The sequence below is a fragment of the Leguminivora glycinivorella genome, chromosome 14 (assembly GCF_023078275.1).
Source record: "Leguminivora glycinivorella isolate SPB_JAAS2020 chromosome 14, LegGlyc_1.1, whole genome shotgun sequence".
NCBI lineage: Eukaryota > Metazoa > Arthropoda > Insecta > Lepidoptera > Tortricidae > Leguminivora > Leguminivora glycinivorella.
The window spans coordinates 6,559,412-6,583,159 of record NC_062984.1 but is presented as its reverse complement, the minus strand read 5'-3'; the positions used below and the strand labels follow the sequence as shown (position 1 = coordinate 6,583,159).

The 23,748-nt window shown below is 37.5% G+C and overlaps 2 protein-coding genes across 2 annotated transcripts in view; one reads left to right on the top strand and one right to left on the bottom strand.

Annotated features, from left to right (window-relative positions):
- The first annotated feature begins 3,488 nt into the window (after positions 1 to 3,488).
- LOC125233584 (DNA-directed RNA polymerase III subunit RPC5) lies at positions 3,489 to 11,024 on the top strand. Its single transcript, XM_048139641.1, is given in 9 exon segments — positions 3,489 to 3,635; positions 3,980 to 4,198; positions 4,646 to 4,808; positions 5,351 to 5,466; positions 6,312 to 6,452; positions 7,655 to 7,823; positions 8,324 to 8,511; positions 10,004 to 10,136; positions 10,139 to 11,024. Coding segments are annotated over 9 exon segments (1,443 nt in total). The 5' UTR covers positions 3,489 to 3,602; the 3' UTR covers positions 10,420 to 11,024.
- Positions 11,025 to 18,693: 7,669 nt separating this feature from the next.
- LOC125233616 (multiple inositol polyphosphate phosphatase 1-like) overlaps positions 18,694 to 23,748 on the bottom strand; it is a 32,107-nt gene continuing 27,052 nt past the window's right edge. The window contains exons 6-10 of the mRNA XM_048139677.1: positions 23,499 to 23,597; positions 21,729 to 21,857; positions 20,495 to 20,645; positions 20,015 to 20,213; positions 18,694 to 19,729 (exon numbers count right to left, since the gene is read on the bottom strand). Coding sequence (XP_047995634.1) covers positions 19,486 to 19,729; positions 20,015 to 20,213; positions 20,495 to 20,645; positions 21,729 to 21,857; positions 23,499 to 23,597 — 822 coding nt within the window. The 3' untranslated portion in view covers positions 18,694 to 19,485. The remainder of the gene's footprint in view (positions 19,730 to 20,014; positions 20,214 to 20,494; positions 20,646 to 21,728; positions 21,858 to 23,498; positions 23,598 to 23,748) is intronic.

Below are 23,748 nucleotides of genomic sequence, written 5' to 3'. Positions count from 1 at the left end.
TTTGGATCACATCGAGATCTTCTAAATCTTATTAGGCGTGCTAGATCGATCACTAACCTGGGAATAGAGTGCAATCATCAGGCATGACAGACATATCACGCAACCGACGCATCGACGAGTTAGAGTCCGGCGCGGGCCTTAGATTACTCTACCAAGTTATCGTGGCCCACAGCATCGAGTTGTCATCTCAAATCTCAATCTGAAGAACCGACGCACCACGATCGCGACCGCATGAATGACCCAATAATTACCAATCCGAAGTAAAACCTAGGATTTAGCCAACCAACGGAGGTACACGCCCGAAGAGACCGAAATTATTACATTTCGGTTTTTTACCGATTGGCGTCACAGGTTTTAATAGTTTTTGGTGGATACTTAGTAAATAGAAATACATAATACATACAGTGGAGTCCTATTTTTATGACGTGTTAACGGATTATCGATTAACTTTAACTTCCGTTAAATCTACCGAAATGTATCGCTTTAACGATTAACGAAGTTAACTTTTTAAGTAACGGATTAACGATTATCGAAGTTAACTATTTGATTAACGGTGCCCAGCTATGGTAACACCATACGAATCATTACCAAAACTATATTTCGAAGTTAAAATCAAAAACGGTACAATTATCATAAGCCAAAAACGTACTTATATATTGATAATGTTTACACTCGACTTATTTCCAATAAAGCCTAAAAAAGGTTGGCAACTCCTTGTTTATCGTATGCCGGTCTTGCCTTTCTCTTTTATGCCGGACTTTCTGAGTAGGCACAATTTCTAAGTTACATATTTCAGAACATAAAACAAGAAATTGAACGCGTTTTGAGTAGATTAATAGTACTAGCCAGAAAGAATGGTTATTAAATGACTACGTTACATATACTATTTTATTTTAATTTTTTGCGGAACCATGTTGAACTCGATGCTCGAGTTCGAAACACGAATCAAGTTTATTGTTAACTAGTGTTCGTCCTAGGGATATGTATTGAAGACCAATGGTTTAAGGATGAAAAACTGATATACCTTCGGAGGTGTGAGAGGCGTAGATATATAAACACAAAAGTTATAGTCAATAGACGGTCTTTCCGGGTAGACGGTCTTCTCCACACTGACCTTACATGAAGAGTTGCTCGATGTTCCGCCCTTCTTGTGTGATACATAATACATAAGGTATATTGACGGGAAAAATCAATGTCGAAAAAATTTCAAACATAAGTAGCTCCTTCAAAAGCTGTGCCTATCCTATAATTATAATGTAGTTGCGATTCAGCTGAAAGACTTCAGAGTCCCTATTGAGTCGAGGATCCTTCGGATCTGGAGTAGCTTAAACCCCGTAAGCTAAACTAAAGCCTTAAAAATAAAACAAAAGGCACTGATAAGAAATAGTAATATATTGATTTTTACACGTAGTTATAAAATGACCTAATAGTTATTTACATAAACAGAGTTATTTTCATAATCAATAAAATTATGTAGATATTATAGTATGTAAGGAACACGAGTACCTAATGTACCTTTCTTAATCTGAATACAAAGTATTTTCTTCGCTCTACCCCCCTTAAAATAGCCAGCCAAATTTATGAAGTCGCACATACGTAGTTGCATATTACGCAACATTAATTGTGCATCCTCTTTCATTTGCAATTAAGACTATATCGAATACCAAAGCAGCCAATAATATCAAGTAACTTATGCCATATGCTAAAAATGTCATAAAACGAGTGAGATTTAAAAGAAAACACTGTATAAACGCCCCAAACGTAAAGCATATTTGGAAGAAAAGATACATTTTTTCCATGAATAGCGGCACCCTTTTTAAAATGTACATTTCAATGAATAGAAACGATATAATTAATGTGGGGCCAGTTGATATGCAATACATATGCCCAATGGGAGGCTTCACTATGAATGGTAAAATCACCATTATGAAAAAAGACGTTACCTAGAAAGAAGAAAAATGTTATTAAGTAGTACTTAAATTATATTATGATTTACATGTCTTGTTATGAGTTTCTGGCCAACACTATTAAGTTTGCATCTATATTAAGTCTTGACCAAATTGGAATATTTGTATAGACGGTCAACCAAATCATGGGACTAAAAAGGCGCAAAATTCAAATTTTCTATGGGAATTAGAACTTCGCCCGCACATTTCCAATCAATTTTTAAGGAGCTCTTTATGTCTAACTGGGCTATGAGCTCTACATTTTACAAATTTGCATTTTTTTTAGTCGAAAACCTCTATTTAATATGGACACCACCATTTAATTCATATAAGAGATTACAGGACGTAAATAATACTTACAAATTGAACTATTTTGAGGACAAAAATGTTGTATTTAATTATCTTCCTTACATTAATATTACGGGAAGCTTCAGCTGAAAAATAAAAATAAGTAGCTAAGGTGTTGGTGGTAAGTAGGTACATATTAAATTTCTTAATATATATAGTTACATACTGTTCATTGTGACTAACGTCTAATTTTATCATACTATGCTTGAAAATTAATTACATTATCTATTTTATTTTCCCATTCCTCTTCATAGCTACTTCTACAAAATCTACAAATAATAAACAATCGTAAATGACAGACCATTTTTTGTGTAACGTATATCCGACTTTCTTCAACGAGCTAGGGTCTACTAGATCCAAGCGTTGCAATCAGCGTTTTCCTTATAGTAGTTTCACAAAATATAAATATCAGAACATCATTAAACATTTTTGGAATATAAAAAAAACCTCAAACACAGTTTACAATGTGCATCATATTGAATGCGTGAAACGAAAAAAGTCAGCTCGGGTCAAAGACCTTTACAGGGGACAGCTCAATCACATTTTTTGCCATACGAAATTAAACCTTATTACTGAAACAGAAAGTCGATCGTATCAGACTAGCGAAAACGGTCCACATGAGAGGGCATTGTTTGGGCTGGTGTCCCTCTCGCACGTGTTGCCAGTGTTAATGAGGTTCCCATATTAGTAGTATTTTTATCTGTATATTACCTGACTTTATAACTTCTTATTTTATTTTAATGTTATATTCAAACTAGGGTTTCGATATATTGCAAAAAATTTGAAAATAATTATAATGTGATTATTTTGATGCCAGTAAATCAAAGATTTGTATAATTAAAAAATACTTTCAATTGGGTGTTAGTAGATTTAGTAGTAACTTTGAAAATTGACTGGTATCCCCAATTTATGACAGTGATGACGTCACTGAATAATGTTGACATTGTCAGCAAGTGCGAGAGGGACACCAGCCCAAACAATTACCTCTCATGTGGACACACTTTTTGACCTAATTAAACAATCTAGTTTAATAATTCTAAATCTATGGCTCGGGTGCGGCAGCGTTCGCGATGTTCCAACGCATGTATCTAATTAGCCCTTATAAAATGGCTATTTGAGCTTAGTATTTAAACGTCGCCGATCTTTCAAACATCTGTGAACCGAAACTGTCCTCGAGGCTCGAACTGTCCAATCTAATCCAAAAAAAAAGTGAAACGTCGGTTCGGTGGGATTTGGGATGTTTCTCTGTTATATTTTGATGTAATTTTATGAAACGCTTATGTTATTATTGTGTTTAAGACATTGTTAATGATGGAAGAAGAAGATCCTGTAGTTCAAGAGGTAAAATCCCTTATAAAAGAGCTTTTACAACGTGGTATGCGGTTAGGTTATGTTATTGTGCACGAACTCTTTCGAATAGGCTAGTTTCCTACTAGTCAAATCAGCTTCTCTTTAAGAACTGTCAAAACGATTTGCTAGTATGGAATTACTATGAAATACTGAGGAGTGACGTCACGGTCAATTCACTTACATTATATATTTCTCTTGGACTTCTTAAGTAGAAATTATGTTTAAACATAACTACTGTCCATATTTTTCTTCTAATTATGTGGTGCTTTATTTCGTGCACTGCATAAAATATTTTATTTTAAGTATAGGAAACTAGCCTATTCTTTCTATTTCAGATCCCAGTGTATTTATCTCAGGCCTTGGCTAGTAACTTATACATATATCAGTACCCAGTGAGGCCGGCGAACAGAGAATGGAAGGATGTGAACGTGGTCAATGCGTTTATTAAGCCTAATAATCAGTTGGTAAGGTTGGAAGTTGGGTTGGATACCTACAGCGATAAATACTGCTCGTCTAAAGGCGAGCAGATAGCTATTAACACCGATGGCCAACAGGTAAGCTATTGTAATAAACATAACGACTTAACAAATATGAATTGGAGGTATACTACATATAATTTACAGGCTATTTTATATACAAACTTAAAACAGAGATATGCCATTATTAAAACTTTTTCTTTGGACATCTGCTGAAACTGCTGTGCAATGCTGCAGTGATCAAAATAGTCATATTTTTCGTGTAGTATAAAGCTTCTGAATGTCCTCATTTAGCTATTAGTCAAGTGCAATAAAATTATAAATTTAGTACCTTACTAATAATAAATTTAGTACCTTTCTGTACCAAAATTTTTATGTCAATCCAAAATTGTTGTTCTTGTGTGATTTGAAGAAGTAAATATTGTATATAAAATGGTTTTTAGCTATTTTTTGTCAGTTTTCCAAAAGAGAAAGAGAGAATAACAAGCCCAAAACAATATAGTTTTACTTACTGTTAATGTCCAGGAATCCAGGTACATTAAAGACAAGGAGCGGGAGAAGGCTCAGTACTTCAACGATGGGATTATGGACAAGATGGTGTTTGAGAGCAGCTCACCCTGTGTGGACACACAGCACTATGCGGTGGCCATTTTACAGGACAAAGAGCTGCATTGCACACCAATTAAAGGTAGGTTGGTGGCTACAACCACTTTAGAATCATAATAATTTCAACTAAAATCAGTGTTTTACATCAAATCAACTTTTTGACTGATATTTTCGAATGTCTCTGGTGTTACTCAAAATTTCTCTGGAATTACCAAGAAATCGAACATCTAATGAACAAAGTCTCAGATTACTGGATCTAAGAGTTAGGGTTATGTTTTATTATACAGTATAAAGTGAAAAGTTCCAATAAATTTTTTATTTAAGGGTGTAATTTTATAACAAAGTTTAAAAACTGCAGACTGATTTGAGCCAAATGTTGATTTGCCAAGATACTTAGACAGAGATCTGTGCGTAGGATTTTTTGAGTTCCAACTTGTTGTCTATATCTTAAGACTTAAAATGACCTGGTACTAATAGATAATTCCCAGTTTTTGTTCTAGTTAATTACCAAAAGTCGCTAAAACAAATAAGTTGTTGATTTGTGTAAATAAATATTAAAAATAGATTTTAATGTGAAAACTGTAGTAAAAGTACGAGTAAACCCATAAACTTTGTAATTTTCAGGGATTGTGCAAATGAGACCATCTTGCTCTTATTATGACAGACAAGACAAGCGGAAACATGATAAAAACAAGGCTGAAAACTCCGACGATGAAGACAAAGAGCCTGAGGCGCAACAGGTCTGTATCATTTTATTTTTATGTTTTCAACCAAAAAAAGTAAAAAGAAAAATGCTTTATTGTCCAACACCAATACAAAACAAACATATATTTGATATAAAAGAAACAAGAAGATAGTACAGAGGTGAACTTATCTCTAAGAGACACTTAAACACAGTAAGCCTCTTCTAGCAAACCTAAATGTGTGTTGTCAATAGATTGATTTCATATTGATCTATCATGGAAACAGTGCCTTATTGATAAGTGACAATTGATTGAAAATGGCAGTTTAATTTCTGAAATAAAAATCGGTACAGATGTAGTTTCCTTCATATTTTTCCAGAAATGTTTGTATTTGTCATCTTGTACTGAAACTGACTGAAATAGCATGACACGTTCGTACGTTTCCGTAACAATACGAAGGCGAATCTTTTCGCACTACACCTGTACTATCTATATTTAAATAAAATTAAAAAAAGACAGCAACAGTAATTGGATTGGACCACCATGTGGTAAAAAAAAAAAACAATTATCAGTTAATTTTGTAGATCACGCAATATTTTGCCGTGTGGTGACGGGTTAAGAATTTCACCACCCCCTTTCTTCCCGTGGGTGTCGTAGAAGGCGACTGTGGGATATGGGTTAAATTGTGGCGTAGGCGAGAGGCTGGCAACCTGTCACTGCAATGTCACAGTTTCGTTTTCTTTCAACCCCTTATTTGCCAAGAGTGGCACTGAAACCTGAGTAGTTTCATGTGCTCTGCCTACCCCTTCATGGGACACAGGCGTGATTGTATGTATGTATGTATGTACGCAATATTTTCTTTAAATGAAGTCTTAAAACATTTAAAAATCTAATATGCGTAGGTGACAGTGAAATTCGCCCGACAAGAAACAGACGTAGCAAAGAAGGCGCGAGAGAAATCGTACGAGTCGATATCACAGCGCATCGCCGAGGAGCCCTGGTACCACGGACTATGGAAGCATGCGGACACTGACTATGCGGATGTGAGTATGAATTCTTGACGAGTGATTTTCAGAAGTAATTTTATTTACTTAAAAAGACTTTGGCGAGATAATTGCTCTCAAAGAGATATAGTCTCTCTATCTCGATTTTTATGGCAGTCAAATTTGTTTAAAAAAAACCGGCCAAGAGCGTGTCGGGCCACGCTCAGTGTAGGGTTCCGTAGTTTTCCGTATTTTTCTCAAAAACTACTGAACCTATCAAGTTCAAAATAATTTTCCTAGAAAGTCTTTATAAAGTTTCTTTTGTGATTTTTTTCATATTTTTTAAACATATGGTTGAAAAGTTAGAGGGGGGGGACGCACTTTTTTTTCCTTTAGGAGCGATTATTTCCGAAAATATTAATATTATCAAAAAACGATCTCAGTAAACCCTTATTCATTTTTAAATACCTACCTATCAGTGGCGGAACAATATATTCCCAACGGGTCACGCTAGTATCTGTTCCATACAAAACAGATGCCAAAAACCCCTCCGGCTGAAATGAAAAACAATATATCACACGCCCCCACTTTACATGTAGGGGGTACCCTAATAAAACATTTTTTTCCATTTTTTATTTTTGCACTTTGTTGGCGTGATTGATATACATATTGGTACCAAATTTCAGCTTTCTAGTGCTAACAGTTACTGAGATTATCCGCGGACGGACGGACGGACGGACGGACAGACAGACATGGCGAAACTATAAGGGTTCCTAGTTGACTACGGAACCCTAAAAACCTTATATGTAGAGCCGATTTGGCCTGATAATTTTCAGTATATAGCTTGTCTTAACAATGCCAAAAAAGCTGATAGCTTTAAAAAAAAAAAACATTTATAAAGAATACTTAATGATTTCATTAAGTATTCTAGAATAAGAATCGAAAAAACTTATTTTAATGCCATCCAACTCCATATAGGGTGTAACGAAAAATATATATTTGGGTGTATTTAGTCAGTTTTGGAAACTTTGAAATATAGCCTACACTAGAATCCGAAAATATGCTGGTATAAACGTCTTCATTAACACATTCACCACCAGACAATGGCGCACGACGCTGGAAAACAGACGTTATCTATAACCGCCCGCGATGTATGGCGATAACTCGTCCAGCGGGTTGTCCGGCATCTGAGCAAAGTTCACGAGTGCCTACCAGACGGGTTCTTGGTTGCGAAAGTGTTAAAGTGTGTTCTATGTCGATAGCTGGAGCGCCTGAAGCTATTCAGCGCAACCCCAGGACAGGGGTCAGCACTGTCGCTCCGCGGCCGAGAATATGTACGAGCGTTGGTGCCTCCTCCGCCGGCTGATGAAGCCCAAGCGACTCCCAAGCGACTTGACCCAGTCGAGCAACTGGCTGATATACTTAACAATGGTGAGTTCATCTTTGCTCTTGCCACGCATCATCCAACAAAAACGAAATTCTTCCAGGTATTGCTTTTCCATTTGCCAAAATCTTGCATCAATGTACAATTTTATTCTACTCACCAAACCAACAAATACAATACCGAGATTCTAACTTGCACAGGTCAATTCAAGGTTCAAGAGTTGGCACGAATGAAACCAATGAGTGAATGTAACCAATACAATGAAACGTTACGACTATATGCTGGTACAGGTCACTCAATCAAAGTTTATTCATTCCATTCATACAGAAACAACGTTTCATGAAACAACCTGGGGCTCATTTCTCAAAACTGAAAGTTACAAGTTACAAGCGGAAGTCTCTTCCAACTTGTAACTTTCAGTTTTGAGAAATGGGCCCCTGTACTGTTAGTACTTCTCTCCTTTAAATTTTATTCGTTATTCAGTACCTACGGATTCTATGGAAAATACATACTAACTGTATTAAACGTTTTGTCCACATATTTTCAGCTAAACTCATGACATTCGACGACCTCCGTTCCCTGATTCGCACGGATTCCGGACCTCTCAGTGAATCTGCACTACTCTCCCTGCTAAGTGGGCATGCATGCTGTGTACGAGGGCTGTGGACAGCAAGATCCTCGGCGCTCGGAGCTGGGGCCACAGCAGCTTTATGGCGAGCTGCTAGGGATCATGTGGTGAGCACACTTAACTTTTCCAACTTTCATATAGATCAATGAGTAAGAAATCTGGGCTACTCAGCGAATCTGCACTACTCTCCCTACTCAGCGGACACGCCTGCTGTGTGAGCCATTTTTTTCAAAGTTGTCCACCCCACTTTTTTTTTGGATTTGGAAATTATCATGTGGTTTTCGCTCAGAATCATGAGCTCTTTCAATTCTAATAGGAGAAAAAAGTGTCCCAAGGTTTTTTCCCATTCCGTTACCATTTTTAGGGTTCCGTAGTCAACTAGGAACCCTTATAGTTTCGCCATGTCTGTCTGTCCGTCCGTCCGTCCGTCCGTCCGTCCGTCCGTCCGTCCGCGGATAATCTCAGTAACCGTAAGCACTAGAAAGCTGAAATTTGGTACCAATATGTATATCAATCACGCCAACAAAGTGCAAAAATAAAAAATGGAAAAAAATGTTTTATTAGGGTACCCCCCCTACATGTAAAGTGGGGGCGGATATTTTTTTTCATTCCAACCCCAACGTGTGATATATTGTTGGATAGGTATTAAAAAATGAAGAAGGGTTTACTAAGATCGTTTTTTGATAATATTAATATTTTCGGAAATAATCGCTTCTAAAGGAAAAAAAAGTGCGTCCCCCCCCCTCTAACTTTTGGACCCTATGTTCAAAAAATATGAAAAAAATCACAATAGTAGATCTTTATAAAAACTTTCTAGGAAAATTGTTTTGAACTTGATAGGTTCAGTAGTTTTTGAGAAAAATACGGAAAACTACGGAACCCTACACTGAGCGTGGCCCGACACGGTCTTGGCCGGTTTTTTTCATACATTTTGTATGGCGGTAACGGAATGGAAGTTTCGAGAAAATGTATGGAAATCTTGGGACATTTTTTTTCTCCTATTAGGATCGAAAAACCTCGCGATTCAATATCGCGTATTAATCGCGTAAAAAATTCCCATGTTACAAAAAAAGTGGGGTGGACAACTTTGAAAAAATGGCCCGTGTACGTGGACTGTGGACAGCAAGATCCGCAGCGCAAGGAGCTGGTGCCACAGCGGCTTTATTGCGAGCTGCTGGGGATCATGTGGTCAGTACACTTTAGTCATATAGGTCAATGAGGAAGGCCACTAAGCGAATCTTCATTACTATGCGTACTTAACTAATATGCGTGTTATATATATTAGAATATTGCTTTAAACCCTACCGACTGCGCCAAATAAGTATGAATGGTTCCATATTCAAGTCTCGAGATTTATTTTTAAATAATTGGTTTACTTTGTATCATCAATTTTAATTGTGTCGCTTAACTTCAAAACCGGGTAAATCCATTCTGCTATAAGGTTGATTATCTTTCAGATCATATTATATTTTTTATATATTCAACCTTAAAGCAGAATGGATTTACCCAAGTTTGAAATTAACCGACACAATTAACGTCTAAGGTGCTAATTTTCGTACAGTTTGGGTATATTCTTAAAAAAATATTTGTCCATTCCAGTTATACCTGTTCACCCAGCACTCGTACATCGACCGGCGGAAGGTGGCGGCGGCCGTGCGCCTGCCGCCGCAGGACGTGCTGGACATCATCCGCTCCGTCGCCAAGTTCAACCCCAAGACCGGCTGGGAGCTCCTCATCCCCCCGACTCCGCCTTCGAGTCCAAACACCCCGAGCTCGTCCAGCGACAGAACCTCTACTGGGAGGCCCGCCAGAGGCTCTTCAACGAGATGCTCATAGGAGAGACTGTCCCCAAGCGACAACGCAAGAAGTCACAGCGAGACTCCGTCAGCTCCGATATCATGAGCCCTAAACCCCGGACCAATAGTGTGAGCGAAGAAGACGGAAAGAGAAAGAAGTCTACGGCCGGTGGCAAACGGACTAGGAATGTGAGCTCGAGCAGTGTGCAGGAAACGTGATTGTGTGTGTAGATAGGTTATCAAATTGTGTGCTGATGTTTGAAGGTGAGCTGGACTGGATGCCGCTTAAAGGTATGAAATATATCTGTGTATTTAAAAGTACAGTAGCCCCATCGTTGAGTTTGAATATAGTTGCATTAGTTTTAATTGACACTATGTATGTATATTCTATTATTCAGTAAGGATCAGAATTGGGCTGAGGAAAATACTTAGCACTTGACTGTGACTAGCCAAGTTGTGTGATTTGTGAAAAGATCTACAGTTAAGCCTGATTTAGACGGCGTGCGAACTCGCATGCAATTTTAGTTATATTGCAGGCTGTTGAGGTTACATACAATTTTGCACAGCCATCAAATACCGCAATGTAATGTATGCGAGTTCTTGTACCGTCTAAATGGGCCCTTAACAAGTAAATTTGCATTTAAGCAATAGTCTGGTTATTGAAAGCTGTGTACAGGCCATTGTGTTTTCACTTGGGCTCTTAATTGCTCTATAGCTGAAATAACTAAGTGTTACCTAGGTGTAACCTGAGTGAAAAACAAAATTGTGTTTTATTATGAGCATGTTATTGCACTTATGGCAAAATAAACCTAAATTAATAATCATCGATATTTTAATAATCACTGAAATCAAAATATGTTACAAACTGTAATAAAAAAGTTGTATAACATCATTCACCAAAATCTTATTTTGATTAATTTTGTTCTTTAAATTTGAACAACTTTTTTAAACCAATGTATAAAAAAAATGCAAAGTACCTAACTAAACTAATTTCTGTTCAGTAACTTATAATAGTAATAATATAATAATAAAGCCTTTTTATTTCCTTATCAGAGTTTACATGTATGATTTAATATATATATATCTCTAGTTTATATCAAGGACCCCTGTCGGGTATAGGCCTCCTCCATGATTTCATTTATCTCGGTCTTTGGCCTTAACTGGCCAACTCTCCCCCGCTATTTCTGTAATGTCTTTTGACCATCTTGTTTTTGGTTTTCCAGGTTTTCTCTTTCCATATGGTCCTGGCCATTTGGTGATTTTACTAGTCCATCTGTCGTCAGTCATTCTCGCTATGTGGCCAGCCCATCTCCATTTTTGTTTCAGTATGAACTCTAATGCGTCTATGAGCTTTGTTTTTGATCTGATGTGCTTGCTATTAACTTTGTCTTTAAGTTTTATATTTAAGATGCTCCTTTCCATACCCCGTTGACATGTTCTAATTTTTCTTTTGTTCTTGTCAGTGTGCACCCAGGTTTGACAGGCATATGTCAGACAAGGTAGAATGCATGTGTCCATTACTGTTTTTTTCATGTCTAGACTGTAGTTTCCCTTCAGTAGCTCTTTGAAACTCCAAAACTTTTTCCAGCTGATGTTGATCCTGCGATCTATCTCTTCTTTGTTGCTATCAGCGTTAAATGATATTTGTTTGCCCAAATAAATGTAATGATCTACATATTCAAGTTCTTTATTTTGTATGGATATTTTTATGGGCTCACTGTTAGTCATAATTTTCGTTTTGGTATGATTCATTTCTAGTCCAACCTTGCAACTTTCCCTATTTAGGTCGTTTAGCATTTGTTGAAGATTCTTAGGATTCTCTGAAAAGATTACTATGTCATCAGCAAATCGCAAATGACTCAGACGTTTATCAAATATTTTTATTCCAATTTTTTCCCAGTCAAGCTGACGAAATATGTTTTGTAGCACCGCTATAAATAGTTTGGGTGATATTGGATCCCCTTGTCTGACTCCTCTACTGATTTTGAACTCTTGTCCTTTTTCTTCAAGTTTCACTCTGCTAGTGCTGTTCTTGTAAATATTCTTTAAGATGTTGATATATTTAGGATGTATTTTGCAGTCAGTAAGGGCTTTCCAGATAGCGTTGTGGGAGATGCTGTCAAAAGCCTTGGTATACGATGAATGCTATATATAGAGGTTTTTTGTATTCCTTGTAGCGTTCTATCATTTGTTCCATTGTGTGGATATGGTCTGTTGTAGAATATCCTGATCGGAATCCTGCCTGCTCTACCGGCTGATTGTCATCAATTTGTTTAGTTATTCTTTTTAATATTAGGGATGTGAATAGCTTATAAGTGCTTGCTAGTAAGCTTATTGGTCGGTAGTTAGTTATATTCTTGGGGTCTCCTTTCTTGTATAAAATTGTGATATCTGATGTATGCCATTGTTTTGGTGTTTCTTCTGTTTGTAGTATCATATTAAACAATTTTGTCAGTGGTGTTACAAGCAGGTTTGCTCCCCTTTGTAGAGTTTCGTTACTAATGTTCAGTAACTTACTGGTAGGTAATATTTTTATGGAATATAATACTATATGAGTTTTTTCAAAATTATTTGTTAAAAAAATACATTACGAAAAGTACTATTTATTAATGTATGTATTTGTATGAGGCCATCCAGTATACAATATACATTATTGACGTTATGTGTAGTCATCTTTAGATTAACTACTATGTGATTTAAATTTTAGGTTGTTACTTTTTAACAAAAATAAACTATATTATTTAATTATCTGTTGTTTCTAAATTATGCCTGAAAAGGGAACCCGAGCTGCAGTTTTTAAATATGTACTTTTTTATTCTAGTCTCAGGAATGTCTAATGCCTTATAATAAGAAACCAAATAAAGCTGAATGTTTAGAATTTTTCAAATTTAAATATACTTTGCCCATACTATAATTCTACAATGCCTATTAACAGAAAAGGGTAGAAAAAAAAGTTATTTAGTAACAAATAGTTATTTATTTCTGCTTTGAACAAAAACATCGACTTATTACTAATATTAACTTGCTTCATGTCTAAGATAACTTCAAAATCTGTAGTATTAGCAGCAAAAATACTTCGATGCACACTAATATAAGCCAAAAACAGTATAGAATACAATATTAATAACTACTACAATACTATTATTTAAAATAAATTGCAGGCAACTATAACATAAAATAATACTAAAAACTAAAAGTAAAATTAAATAAAAACCTGAGCGAGCAATGGCAAATGGGTTCCAGTTTCAGCATGTGCTAGGCTACCTGGTAGCCTGGCGCTGGTTTTCAAACTGGTCCCTGAGACTTGAGAGAGTGATCACTACAGAGGTGTAAGGCGAGAACAATATTTATAAAAAAACGTGATTCTGCGCTGTGTGTGTGTGTGTGTGTGTGAGTGTGTATGTGTACACAGGTGTGTGTGTGTGTGCGTACTACTTTTGGTTGTTTTTAATTTTAATATGCAGGTGTACGTTAAATAGATTTACTTAAGAGGGGGGTATTTGGCCTGGGTCTCTAGGAGGTATGCTTGCGTTAACTGTTTGAACTTTGCAAACGACATAGGCTCTCGCAAGGGAGGTGGTAAATCATTCCAAATTTTGGCAGCAGCGTATTTGAAACCCCCTCTGGAAAATGCAGTCCTGTGCTGTGGAATGATTAGTTTTGTGCATCTTCTGAGTAATTTTAGGCGAGTATCCTGAACCCATTTCAGTTTCTCAAAAAGATAACACGGTTTCTGGAACTCTATGATCTTCCGGACGGTAGAGACTAAGTGAAGACGCCTTCGATTGTCCATGTTCAGCATTTTTCTGTCATTAAGGTAAGGTGTTATATGGGCTCTTTTAGGGACGTCATAGCAGAAACGTATGCAGGCATTCTGTACCCGCTGTATGCATCGTTTGGTTATAGACAGCAGTCTTGGACCGTACACAATGTCTGCATAGTTCAGCTGAGACAGCACCAGGGATTCGACTAATGTTTCTCTGACCTTTTCTGATAGGTATTTCCGAATGTTGTATAGAACTTTTAATCTGTAAAATGCGTTCCTTATTTTTATATTTACGTGTTCTATGTATCTTAATTGTCCATCTAGTATCATACCAAGATTTTTAGCATTTTCAACTTCAGTTATCGGCTGGTTTCTAATAACGACTCTGGGTCTCTGCTCTTTTATCCTTATACGCTGCCATTTGTTACCCATTACTAGAAATTGTGACTTTTCTGGATTTAGAATCAGATTGTTGTTTTTTGCCCATTCTGCGATAATCTCTAAGTCTACGTTTATCTTCTCAAGTGACATGTCCAGTTCACGAGGTGGGAAGGAGTAGTACATTTGTGTGTCGTCCGCATAAAGATGTACCTTGCAGTATTTGAGTTTTTGTACCAGGTCAGCTGTATACAAAATAAAAAGTATAGGACTTAATATTGATCCCTGTGGCGTGCCACGATTTACATCCTGGATCTTTGACCTTTCTAGTTCTCCTTGGTCATTTACAACCTCAACATATTGTTTACGGCCTGTTAAGAATGACTGGAACCATTTACATGACGATGGTGAAACGCCATAGTACTTCAGTTTTGTAACTAGTAACGTCGGTACATAATAAGTGTGTATCAGGTAGATTTTTTGTTCTGATTATTTTAACTGCTAACTATACAACTGCTGCTTTGTAAGCTAAGCAAGTTAACCATCCTAGATATTTCAAAAATATGGCTAATATAACGGAAATCGGACTTTTGTGTATACAAAAAGATATATCATCATACAGGCTGTTTTATTATAATCATAATCGAAATGTCTATTGGCTGATTATTCAAAATATCCTTGTAGGTTATTTAAATTTTATATTATGTGTTGATTAACTGAGGTCTGTTAATTAAGAATCTATTTAAGCAAACAATTTGTGGTTCTCCAGAAACGTCTAGAAGTCTTTAGAAGTCCCCACTTTAAAGGAAAGCTACATTTTATTTAATAAACTATACATCAATAATGTTTGTAAACCTGAGAATGGACTTGAAAAATATAACTACGATTTTCCTTAATTTCTAATAACGTACATAAATATATTTTGTCTATTTGGTGGAACATTCTCATAAAATATGGAACAATATTTTCATAACGGTTTCATTTCTCAACTGTGGTAAAATGTTAATTATTTATATTAATAATTATAAGTTATCATAACATTCATAACGTTTTACAAGAAACAACAAGTAGATAACTGTTAGAAAGTAATAATATGACAATAATAAATAGTTAAAATCCAGCATAGTAAATAGTTTTGATTAACATAAAACAGAAAATCAGTAAAAAATCATCGATATACTGGACACGATCGGCGTATATAGGTCATCTTAAATCTATATGTATACAGTTATCCATTTAATTATAGAAATAAGTAAAATAATATACATAATTACATTCACGACTGCTCTTAATATGTATATGTACAAAAAATAACGTTAAAAAACTTAAACGTTTAAAATAAAAAAACCGGACAAGAGCGTGTCGGGCCACGCTCAGTGTAGGGTTCCGTAGTTTTCTGTATTTTTCTCAAAAACTACTAAACCTATCAAGTTGAAAACAATTTTCCTAGAAAGTCTTTATAAAGTTCTACTTTTGTGATTTTTTTCATATTTTTGAAACATTCAAAAGTTAGAGGGGGGGGACGCACTTTTTTTTCCTTTAGGGGCGATTATTTCCGAAAATATGAATAATATCAAAAAACGATCTTAGTAAACCCTTATTCATTTTTAAATACCTATCCAACAATATATCACACGTTGGGGTTGGAATGAAAAAAAATATCAGTCCCCACTTTACATGGAGGGGGGGGTACCCTAATAAAACATTTTTTTCCATTTTTTATTTTTGCACTTTGTTGGCGTGATTGATATACATATTGGTACTAGAGTTTGCATTATCCGACGGATTTTTAATATTCGAATAATTCGGATAATACAATTTTTATTATTCGAATATTCGAATAATTCGGATAATTTCGGATAATTTATTAAATGGAACAAAATTAATGTTACAGGTGCGTATAAGCGTGGAATTGATAACGGCTGAGATAGATGAGCGCCATAATGCGAAATTTACCTACATTTTTATTTATTTTTTGCGTAAATCAGCAAACTGTAGAAATTAAAACACACCTAGCTCTCTATCTTTAGTTCTATGACTAGAATCTTGCAATCAGATAGTGAGCTGTCGATATAAGACAGTTAGTAGTAGTGATTAGTTAGGTGTTAGGTATAACGAGAAGTTTTTCTGACAACACCTTTACCTTGGAAATGGATGGTAGAGAGGATGGCTTGTGTAGAGTGGAACGTGAGACAACATCATTGGATATGATGATGGTTATAGGCGATACAGCGTTGTCATATTATCCGTTCCGATATCGGATATAGGAAGGATGTCAAAGGCAAAAATCAAAGATGGCGCCTTGAATGATTTCGAGAATGTATAGGAGTCGGTCCTTCGCTCGATCGGATCGGATACTCATCTTATCTTAAATCTGCGGGGCCCTTCCGGATACACTTCGACCCATCGGGATCTTTTGTGCAATTACCCCCTTAGATCTTAAGATCCTTCAGCTATTCAGGAGCTTCTCGACCATCTCCACGTATCGGATGATGAGGCTCATGGGTAGCTCTCTGATGTCCTTTGGTACTAGGTAGCCTGCTCCAAAGTTCTTCATTCTTTGTCTGGCGAGGGCGTGACATTCACACATTAGATGTCTGACGGTCTCTTCCTCTTCGCCGCACATGCGACAATCTGTGTAGTCAGCGTGTCCCATCTTGGCCAACATTCCTTTGATCCCGTAATGGCCTGTGAACACCCCCGTTATAATTTGGAGTTGTCTTTTGCCTAGCTTTCCTAGCTTTTTGCTCCATCCAGATTCTACCCTTCGCATAAAGAGCTTTGAATGCTTCAGACCTACCAGGGCATCCCACTCTTTTTGGTGATTAGCCTTTGTATGGTCCTTCATAGCCGTTTTAATGGTTCCTTGTGACGTTGTCTTCAGACCTGGCTTTGGCAAGTTCATCAGCATTTTCATTGCCAATGAAGCCTTCGTGCCCCGGTATCCATACCAGTTGCACCTTGTTTTGCCTTCCAAGCTTGTTAAGAGCTTAGATGCCGTTTAATACCAGTCAAGAGTCACCTCTGGGCGATGTGAAGGCTTTGAGTGCCGCCTGACTGTCGCTGAGTATATAGATATTCTTTCCTTGGGTTTGTCTAACTATATTCTTATGTACACAGGTAATTATTGCGTATGTCTCGGCTTAAAAGACAGTGGCATAATTGCCCATGCTGATACTACCACTGTAGTCACTAGTCATTTGCATAAATGCCTACGCCCGTACCAGATGCCATCTTGGACCGGATCGGATACTTAATATAAAAAGTTGAAAACTCTTTTCGTAGGCTCTAAACAAAAGCGTCCTGGTTAGGGTCTTAGAACAGGAATGAGCAACTGAGCATAGGTACTCGTTCAAAACAGAATAACCAAAAAAGAGAAGACCAATTAGTCGAAGACACTTCCTATCCAGGTGTGGATCATTTTAGACCTTAGTTGCACAGTGGCTGGTACCAAAGTACCAATGGAAGGGGAGAGGTGATAAATAAGTAAGTAAGTAAATTCTTTATTGTACCACCAACATAAAATATACAAGACATAAAATTTAAAAAAATGAAGAAGGAGGAGGTACAAAGGCGAACTTATTTAAATATTCAAATCCAAAACGCCTCAAATTGCTCGGCAGCAATTTGATGGGTTTTAGTTTCCAAGCTGATCAGTAGATCGACTAAGATTTCAAAGTATAAGTAGTAATTAGACCGATTTTTGTGTATGAATGTAACTAAGGACTTAAAAGGAAAATGCCTTATATTTCTTAGTGAAGTGGAGGGAATTCTGGCGTACTAAATTGCCATGGAACTGATAACAGCTAAATTCGGAGTGAGGCGCTAAATTTCAATTTCAAAAAAACAAGGGACCAGGAAATCTAGGTATAAATCTCCCTTATTAAGTACGGTTTTACAGATAACTTCACGTTAGCTATTAGCAGTAATGAAAGTAGGTTGGGGTAACGTTTTCATATTAAAAAATAATACTTGAACGTTTTTCTGTTTTTTTTAAATCATCCAATTAATCGAATATTTGATAAGAACTGAGTGCGTGGGGTGAGGCATTCTGCTTACTTCTTGTCCACGAATGCTTTCTTTGTTTTGTAAATATTAGTTTGATTTTGAAGATAAATAGGTGTTAACTTGTTAGCAATAACATTGTCCGTATTAAGAATTGATCGAAATTGGTTTCAGTGACGTCTATCTATTAAATATATTACTTATAAATAAAAAATAATGTTTATAGAAATTATCCGTTTATCCGGATAATTTCACTTGGATTATTCGAATATTTTCGGATAAAAATATTGGCGGATATTCGAATAATTCGGATATTCGAATATCCGGATTGCAAACCCTAATAAATTATAACTTATAATGTAGTTACTGTAGTTAGGTATACTCCATATCAAATACAAAGGCCTAATGGTACTTGAAACTTAACAAAAGGGCTAATGTAGTAATGTTTGCCCTAATCAAAATGGCCAAATTCATCATAGGCCGCATCTTTGCCTTAGGGTAGGCTGTGGCCAAGAGTAGGTAAGCCAAGGGCTATCGGGCCTACGTATTTGATTTGGACTATACCTAACGTAGGTATAAATTATTAAAGAGAAAGAGGGAAAGAAATATTACAGACTCAGATATGTGAATTAATAGGTGAGACTTAAAGGTGCTGCAATGCGACGCACATCTCTTCAGAAAACTCCTCAGCAAAACGTAGACGTCATTACAATTGTTCGTGGTAGAAGAATTTAACTAAATTTTTAAATGCGTATTTGGTGTACTTGTACTTAAATGTGTGCACCGACAGCTATTGCTCGATCCACCTTCGAAATGTTTGCGGAAGCGCAAGTAGCGCAACTGTCAAATGTAGAAATTATTAGCTATCGGTAACAAAATCATCCATGGTCAATAACCAGTAGCTAAAGCGTCTCGGATTCTTTTAAAACTTTATTCACGCTTCGCTACCGGTGTTTTCATAATATAACTTACATCGTATGCTCACGTACCGCTCAGTTCGATCATTACCTAGGACTCTACCGGAAAAAACGACAGTCGATTTTTTTCCTTTGATTTGAATAGACAAGATTCAAGAGCCATGGATAGGCGAAAAATCGATTTTCGATTTTCGTACTTGGCTTTTTGACTTGAGTTACCTAAAACAGATATCTTACAAAGAACGCAACCAAACCAAGACTTAACCCCACAACGCCGCTTATCGACGCAGCTCCATTGCAGAAGTCAAGATTACACTTATCCGCGATTTCCCCGAGTCTGACCTTGACGTCGGGCCACTCGCAGAGGCCCACCTTGCAGAAGGGCAGGTCCATGGTTTGCTCGTTTTGGAGGAAGAGGATCTGGTGACGGTCCTTGTAGCCGAAGTTGCCGTTGGGGTTGCATCTGGAGAAATGAAGGGTGTTAAAGTTTGATTGGTTTATAATGAAATGGAATGAGGATCGGTAAGAAGCAAAACTGACTCTGCCATTAAAATTTCAGAGGATCTTAAGTTGGTGATGACAAGAGATAACTTTCTTGTAAAGCGTAGCAGTTAATAGGCTCCAATTAAGAGCTGACGTGGCAATGGACCGCGTCGGGACGGTGTCCAAGTTACAACGGAGCAAGGTCGAACGGGTTTCAAAAGAAACCGAATAGAATCTGTGTGACAGCCTATTGAGAGCTACTTACTTGTACAGAACTGCGGCCAAATTCCCATTAAAAGGTGAAGCAACAGAAGAACTCCATTTCCGGTTCTGCGTCGGGACAGTATGGAAGTTGTCTCCAGTGAGAGGTGCGTCGTCGCGACGGCCGCCTAAGGCACCTGTCAGGAGCAGCAACGCTGGGGCTTCACCGAACAAGATTTGTGAGACAGGCTGTTGGGGGACATCTGCGAACAAAAATGTTGGGTTTTTTACTGTCAACAAACGTCATATTTTCTTAGAAGTTGGTGACACTACACTAAATATTACACTTCTTCACTGCAAAGTCTGTTCAGAGTTTATCTTGGTCTGACTCTCTCCGTTTCTATCGTCAACTCTTCATTTTATCAAAAATGGTCATCTTCGCTCTTAGTTTACCTTGATGTCATTGTTAAGTTGAAGGTCTCTCTGGCTTTTCAGCACACTCAAAACGTTAGAGGTCTTTGTGATAAAATGATGTAAGACTTACTGGCGTCAACATGCTTATGGAAGAAGTCCATCATATCCTTGATGAGCGGGCAGGCCAGCTTGGGGCTTGTCTCCGAACCGTAGCCATACTTGTAGAACGTCTCCAGGTCTTCAGAGTACTCGAAACGTCGGAGGTCTTCGCGGGAGAATGCCTGAAAGTATGTAATGTTATGTTACCGCCAAATTAGGGTCTACTTCGGTTAAAAATATCTCTGATGATGCTTGACCAGTAAAACTCCAGTTTTGTCCGATAATGATTGCACATTGGTTTTTCGTCTTCGTAGAGTGTTGTCTCTTTCTTGCTCATGTGACGTTAATTCGCTCTTTCCAAAGACCGATATGCATATATCGCCGTTTACTGTAATTACTACAGACTGATCGATTAAAGGATCTATGATTAGGAGCACAGACTAGCACATACTTTTGGGTTTTCTGTAGCTGAAGGGTTACTGTGTACTAGGTACTAGTATTCAGAATTACAGACAACGCCTAAAAATCGATTGAATATAAGAAGAATGAAGATACCTACCTATCTATCACAGAGGATAGAGTTTCTAGAGAGTTACAAAGAAAAATGTGTAGTCACAGTGTATAGACTGCCATCTCTCGACACAGGCTTAAAACTTCTGAACCCCAGTTTTGACAATTTGGCCCATATTCTTAGCTTGATATGTGTTAAAATGTCAAATATCATTATTAGCGCCATCTAGCCGAGAGTCCCCCAAAGGTGTATCGCCATCTAGCCCACCGTACCTTTTTCTCTATGGTTCCGAGGTACGTTTTTTTCTTAGACTTTATCTATATATACGGAGTTACATATGTCTTTGCTATCTATGTACGACTGTAAATATAGACCACATTAACGGTTAACCCATTGACTCAAGGGCCGGCTCCTAATATCTACGATTGAGGCCAGGCTCGTAAGAAATCTGATGCTAATTGTTTTATTATTGGTGATCCATCTGGTCGGGTGGGAAACCAAAGGTCAGGGTCGGATTCTCAATTTCTTTTATCGTATCTGGTCGGGTCGCTAGTAGGATAAGGACTTCTGTAATTTTCACTTCATAATTTCAGTCTACAATAGGCTACTTGACCCTTTTTTAAAGTCTGTCTTATATGATTAAGTACTGTCCAATTAACCAAAATAAAATAAACAGCCTCTCGTTCGTACTCCTTCACTTTCCTCCCTTAATACACAATGTACTATTGTCAGAGATTACGTGGAGATAACTTACCGAGCACCAGGGTGATATCTGCGTGATATCCCACGCCTTGTTGTAGCGGCACATCTGGTAGATGTCCTTGATGATGCTGCGGTCGATGTTGTACGTGAAACCGAGGCGCGAGGATATGTTGGCCACCATCTGTACAATAAGAGAATGTTGTGAACACAGCAGCCTTGGGCGGATCCATCTTCGTACTCACGGGAGTCACGTGGTCAATGTGTGTGCCCGGCCAATTCACATTGACCACGTGAACTTGGCTCTCTTGGCTTGTTTTGCGCAATATAAGTGTTTTCTTAAATATGTGGAAGAGACGAGGAAGTCCAACTCTAATACGCTCTAAAAGTTTAAGCTGATTATCGATTATCCTAAAGGTCAGGATGGAATTCTATCTATAGAATTACTTCTAAGTAATCGATTTCCATGATCTTGGAAATGTTCAATTTTTTATTTGTAGCTTCTGCACACAGTGCAAAACGAAATGCATGTTATTTGAATAGCATCATACAATACATCAGTCATACAATACGGCAGTCAGTGTAACCAACGTTCAAATGGCGCATTAATAATAAGTTTCCACTATTAATTGGGAGTTAGAAACTTTGGACGTGCTACTAACGAGGTTACTGTGACCCAGCGCCATTTCATTCTAGGTATTTCCAACCGAAGCATACCAATTGACCTTATTAAATAACTGCCCAGCTAGTCCAACTGCCTAATCCCGCATACCAATTCATTATCTCAATTAATTGTGTTTGTGCTAATGACAATTTTTTCGACCCATATAGAACACGGACAAGGTTAGAATTAAAAATACAAATTAATTTGGGACAAAATAGGTAATCGTGACATCCGTAGAGGTATGGTCATGTTATTGTGGTAGGACACGACACAATGTGTGGTGACGACAGAAATGTAACACAAAACTTGGTCATTGTGTTCTAGTGTCTATTAGGCCTCGGCCACGAGATTGCCGTATTTCAAGGTTGTTTGCCGGGTGATTTATCGTTTAATTATCTCCTTTATGTTCCCTCTGGGTGGGATATGGCGAATATTCGTTACATCCACGATGAAAATAACCACAACATTAAAATTATGAAAAAACTCCCGACCGTGACATAGTAGACCGATTTTCATGAAACATGGCTAAGAACACTCCCGACTAACTCAGCTTTCGGACAAAAAAAAAACTATATCTAAATCGGTTCACCTGTTCGGGAGCTACGATGCCACAGACAGACACACACAAAGACAGACAGACAAACAGACACACAGACAAACACGTCAAACTTATAACACCCCGTCGTTTTTGCGTCGGGGTTAAAAACGCCACCGCCACGCGAATGTTCACTGAATCCCACCCCTCAACCCAATACCTACGCAACATAGTGAGGTTATTTTATATGCTCTTAATAATCTTACGCCTTAGTGCGTTTTCACACTATCCGATCCGATATCGGATGTCGGACCGATATACCATACATTACAGGCGCCATCTTGGATTTTTTTCTATGAAATCCTTCCGACATCCGATATCGGACCGTATAATATGAAAACGGACAGCAACGAGACGTATCTCCCGCCTACGTAAGTTTCGGCGTAGGTTTAGAAAGAATCGCTCTCGACTTGAATTCTGAAGGCCTTACCCCGAAAGCCGAAGTTCACTAAGTACCTTATTAGGGGTCCACAATTTATAAAATTCGATTTTAACAGTTGGCCCTCTTGGGGAGAGAAGTTAAGAAAAGAAACGAGGGAGAGAACTATGACAGTTAATAAACTTACGTCCTCCCACTCATGCTTGGATTCGAAGATGTCCCGCTGTCTGAGGGTCTCGTTGCTATCTCCGATATCTCTGCTCCAGGTTGGGCAGAACTTGTCCGGCTGGAAAATAGTAATATAGGTATACATGACTAAACAATTAAAACATTAAAACTAAAATTAAACCTAAAAATAAAACTAAATAACAAGCTAGCTAGCTGAAAATACATCGCATGTTAGAGGAAAGCTAAGTGCAGTCAGTTTAATGTGGCTT